Source organism: Sinocyclocheilus rhinocerous, unplaced genomic scaffold (assembly GCF_001515625.1).
Source record: "Sinocyclocheilus rhinocerous isolate Xijiao unplaced genomic scaffold, SAMN03320098_v1.1 scaffold494, whole genome shotgun sequence".
Classification (NCBI taxonomy): domain Eukaryota; kingdom Metazoa; phylum Chordata; class Actinopteri; order Cypriniformes; family Cyprinidae; genus Sinocyclocheilus; species Sinocyclocheilus rhinocerous.
Genome location: NW_015628684.1, coordinates 566,644 through 571,827, shown reverse-complemented (window position 1 = coordinate 571,827; position 5,184 = coordinate 566,644). Strand labels below are relative to the sequence as shown.

Genomic DNA, 5,184 nt, shown 5'->3' with positions numbered 1-5,184 from the left:
GACTATTTTTCAGATTAGCACTGGCACAGCACCATCATTGTGCATCGCATTTAACCTCTAAACACACACACTTGCACGGTTGGTGTTCGCAGGCTAATAATGGACTACTGTTTGTGACTCTTCTTTTCTCTTTTTCGTTTGGGGATGCGCCATCAGACCATCCATTATTCTCAGGAACTGAACAATCATAGACTGTCACTCCCACGGCTTCTTACGCAAGCTCTCCGCCGCCGCCTGGGAGAGAGGCAGGAAATGTGAGCAGTGAGGTTCTGGTAAAATTGCTTGTTTTTTCAGAAAACAAGCAGCCTTTCAAGCCTGGGCAAAACAGATGAAATGAGAGAAACAAGCAGAGAAATTTTTCTTCTGAAACACATTCTCTAAATGTGCTCTCCTAAAACACATTCAGCAACTGAATCCACTATGTAGTACAGTTATTTTCCATAGGTTAAATTCAAATTACTACCAGTGTGACTTTCATTTAAAGGGATAGTTCACACAAAAATGAATCATCTGTCATCTACTCACCCTCATGTCATTTCAAACATGTATTACTTTCTGTTGTACTCACCCTCATATCCTTTCAAACCTGTATGACTTTATTTTTTTTCTGCATAACATAAAATAGAAAAATAAACTTATTTTCAGACATTTTTCTAAATATCCTCAAAATCACACAGGCTGTTATCATAACATCTTGTAAATAATTTGCATTCAGTTCTGTTTCATTTGTCAGCGTAGGTCTCACATAAACACCACAACAATGAAACAATGAAAACGTAGTAATTGTGACCTGCTTGAGACTTGAGATTAATCATGTACAGTCTGTGGCCACAACAAAATGAAGTGATCAGCTTTTGAAAAAAGAATTATATATATATATATGAGGCATGGACTCCACAAGCTGTAGAGAAACTATATGCATGTAGAAGTTTTGCCACAGACAGAATACTTTGAAGTATTTTAATGATTTATTCAGATAAAAAGCTAAAGGTTCTAATAGTTGAATGGTGCACTGATGGTGTTTAAAGCAGGCACAGTGTGCCGGATGTGCAGGTGCTCATCGCAGGTTTCAGAGGCCCAGCAGCAAAACATGTGGCTGAGTGCTGTTGGTAATGGTGGAAGGGGTGGGTTTGTGCTCTTGTGAGAAGAGGTGTGTGTGTTTTTGAGGTATATGTGTGAGAGGTTGCAGCATTTGTCTTGCTGTTTGGATAGACAAGGCAGAATAAAAGCATTCTTAGGGTACTGAAAGGGCAAAAATACAAATATAAGCACCAAAAGTATATAAGATGTGTTTGTTTAGCTGGTGAAAATGACAAATAAAACCCTCTTGATCTGTATATTGACCAGTATAAGGCATGTTTTGTACACTTTCATGCTAGTTTTGGATGCCCACAGAGTTGCACTAGTCTTTAAATAAATCAATAAATAGCACTTTCATGCGCAATATGCATTTTAAAGTGCTCCACAGATCAATACATAAAATAGAAAAATATTATAAATACACACATACTGTCACGGAAACACCTGCCTCACCAGCCAAATCAGCCTCCTACACCCGCTCACAATCACCTGATTACTAATCACGGACACCTGCACCCACTTGCCACACCAGTCAAATACACACTCACCTCACTCGTCGGCTGGTCTCAAGGTTACAAGCATCTCAGCACAGGTTCCTTGCCTACCTAGCCGCCTGTCAAGCCTAGGATTCCTCAGTTCTCTGCCTATGGACAAGAGTGTCGACCTCAGATAAGACTGTGTTCTCTGCTTCCATTATTTCCTCAGTTTACTTCATTTATGTTGGAAGCTGCTCCTCAGTTCCTCTTAATAAACTCACTGACTCACTTTAATCTGCCTGTTTGCCTCTTTGTTCCGGATGTGACGCATACATACGCTAGCACTTTTCATACATAAGATGCAGTTCATAGAAAAATATTAGTAATAAACACGAGAATTAAAATAAAAGTCAAAAATGTAAAAAGAAAAACAAAATGAGGAAATAATAAGAATGACTTGAGAGACTTAAAATATCTTACTCAAAAATTAAACTTAACGTTTCCTCTATCAACTCTCATCATTTATTTCTCTATCATCATTCTCATCATTATGCCATCATTCAAATCTCTGTATTGTCCTGCTGTATTATTCCCCCCAGCTTCATTTTTAATTGCACATTATTGCTCTCCCTCGCCATTCCTGCAAAAACCAAACATAGTCATCAGTCCCTTCCCTCACAATTCTCCATGCATTTTCCTTTGTCCTTTTTTCTTATCCCTATTAGATGCAACTTACAGAATATAATTGAATTTGGTGGTTTCAGTGGTACTTATAGAAGCTGCTCCACTGTTAGAAATGGAAATGGGCAGCATCCTCCATTTGAAAAGGAAGCAGGAAATTTGATCCTATCTGACATCATACAGGAAAGTATGAAAATCAAATGAATATCCCACATACAAAGGCATTCAATTACTTTTGGTTCAAACTACAAACCACAGCTAGAATCAGGTGAGCATGAAGCATCAGTTGGTACATACCCCAGTGCCCCCTTTGAATTGCAAATAAATATAGAGGAAACACTGCATCATAGTTTAGTGCACGTCGTTTCCGTGTGACATAAAAATAACATATCAACCATTAAAAATACAGATAATATGAGCACTTGGCAAAGGCATAAGAGTTAAATACTGGAGCCTTTTGGATCTTACATTGAAAGGCCACACTTTTGTTGCTTGAGTAAATGAATTTATTTCCTTTTTTATTATTATTTTATCTTATTATTAACTTCATTGTCACATGGCCCCTTTTTTTAATTCTATCGTTTAAAAAAAAAAGTTTTTGGTCCATACAATTGAAAACAATGGAAACCAAAAGTGTTTGGTTACCAACATTCTTTAAAATATCTTATTCTTATGTTCCACAGAAAAAAGGAACATGCTTTAAAGGGGTCATATGACGTTGCTAATTATATATAAACTGCCTCTTTGTCTAATAAATATATTTAAATGTATTATGTTTGTATATAATATATTTAAATTGTGATTGTTGTAAAATGAATATATAACAGTTTCATCATTTGCCCAGGGTGCTTGGATATTAGATTACCATGTTTCCCTTTTTTAAAGCAGGTGAGCAGACAGTACTTCTTCCTGTCTTAATTGTCATTGTCAATGTGACTATTATTTCTTTTTTAATGAACATCTTACTTCCCCCGCCTATATCTTATTGCACTTTCTGAGAAGCAGGAAGAACATGAGCTTGGTAACCACAAACAACAGTCAGTGTGAAAGTGAGAGGATTCACTTCACAACTGTAGAGCTGCATGCCGTGACTCTGGACAGCTCTCTGCTGCTGCTGATGGAGCTCTACACAGAAGCACTGGACTATCTGAAGGCCTATGGCATCTCGCCCGGTGAGACCGTTCAACCCAAATTCACATTTCCTTAAAATATTTGTCTGGGTTGTTTACTTCAACATAGTAATTCATTTAAAAACTAATAACCAGTACTTAGTTTTGAACTGCCATTGGTCATCTAATACTCTCTTATGTAGCGCTATATATTGTGTTGTGTTTTTCTGACAGTGACTGAAGATGAGATTATGGTTTCTGACTTACTACAGGATGTGTTCATTGAGGAGACAGAGTGGGTTTCTCAAAGCTCTTTGCAAACTGAGCCATGTTTGCCATCCACTCCAGTAAGACTGCAGTGCACAGAATGTTTACATAAAATGAATATTTAATTCAAATCTGATCTGAATGATCTATCAGTGAGTTCTTGCCTGTATGCTGTTATTGCTACTGTCGCTGGGGTATATCAGCATTATAAGATCAATAATACTTGTTAATATGTGTATAATTGTTAATATGTTATCTCCTAGTTAGTTGCTATTATCTGTGTGGTGTGAATCTTCAGCATGGTCACCATTCAGTTATATTCAGACAATGTTGTAATGTTTTTCCAGACAACCGAGAGCCCAGATGACCTGCTTCAGAAGAGAACAGTGGTTCTGAAAGGGGTTCTGATCAGTGAGGAGATCTACCTGACAGAGCTCGAGACGCTTCTCACGGTAATACGACTCTCAAACAGGACTTTCTTAGCGGACATTTATTAATATTATTTCCTGACCTAAGCACTTCTTCAACATGGTATCAGTAGGCTCTTGCGTTATAGACTTTCTAAATTGCGAGTTATGAAGTAAAAACCACTGTGGTTACACAAAAGATATCAGAGAAAGATAAACGTTATGACTGAGCCTGCATATAAACTGCTTCCTTTATTAAAAACGAAAAGCTTCACTACGATGCCATTTATGCCGTTAGTTGCAATTTAATACTTTGTTTGCAAACACCTGTGTTTCTGGTCCATACCTAATTAGGGTTTCTTCTCAAGCTCAAAACATCCTTCAGCACTTTTTTTTTTTTTATGATTCTCAACCGGTTTCTGATCAGTTTTGGGGGTAACGCATTACAAGTAACGCGAGTTACGTAATCAGATTACTTTTTTTCAAGTAACTAGTAACGTAACGCATTACTTTTTAATTTACAAGAAAATATCGGAGTTACTTTTTCAAATAAGTAACGCCAGTTAATTTTTTTCCCATTTATTGATTGAAAGCTCTCCTGTCCCCTTGTTGCGAGAAATCGGGAGTAAGATGTTACTTTAGTTCTAGAATAAATGTGAACATGCATTAATTCATCTCACTCACTCACAAAAAAAAAATCAGATTTAGTTTTCCTCAAAATTAATAAAAACAGTTAAAAGCAACTCAGAATATGACTCAAAGCTGCAATAATTAAATATGTTAAATAATACAAATATCCTTTATGTATTTAATCCCATTTATTTGCTGCTGACCTTCAGTGATCCAATTCAACCATACTAAGCAAAAATTACACAAGATAAACTAACATTTCTTCTTCTTTTTTTATTGCTGAAGAGTGTTGAACTTTCTTCTTCTGTGTTCTACTGTACAGACGTGAATTTGCATTTCCTTCAGCCTGAGGCTTTTGGTGTGAAAGGGCTTTTATATTTGCCAAAAATAGAACTTTTTATATTAAAAGCAAACAAGCAAGCCCAGCCCAGATTTAAAAAGTAACACAAAAAATAACGTAACGCATTACTTTCAATAAAAAGTAACTAAGTAACGTAATTAGTTACTTTTTTAGGAAGTAACGCAATATTGTAA

The 5,184-nt window shown here is 36.3% G+C and overlaps 1 protein-coding gene across 1 annotated transcript in view; it reads left to right on the top strand.

Moving 5' to 3' along the window:
• Positions 1-3,081: 3,081 nt before the first annotated feature.
• The window catches only part of LOC107738069 (breakpoint cluster region protein), a 17,686-nt gene continuing 15,583 nt past the window's right edge, over positions 3,082-5,184 (top strand). Inside the window, exons 1-4 of the mRNA XM_016549748.1 lie at positions 3,082-3,125; positions 3,240-3,409; positions 3,581-3,693; positions 3,961-4,065. Coding sequence (XP_016405234.1) covers positions 3,250-3,409; positions 3,581-3,693; positions 3,961-4,065 — 378 coding nt within the window. The 5' untranslated portion in view covers positions 3,082-3,125; positions 3,240-3,249. The remainder of the gene's footprint in view (positions 3,126-3,239; positions 3,410-3,580; positions 3,694-3,960; positions 4,066-5,184) is intronic.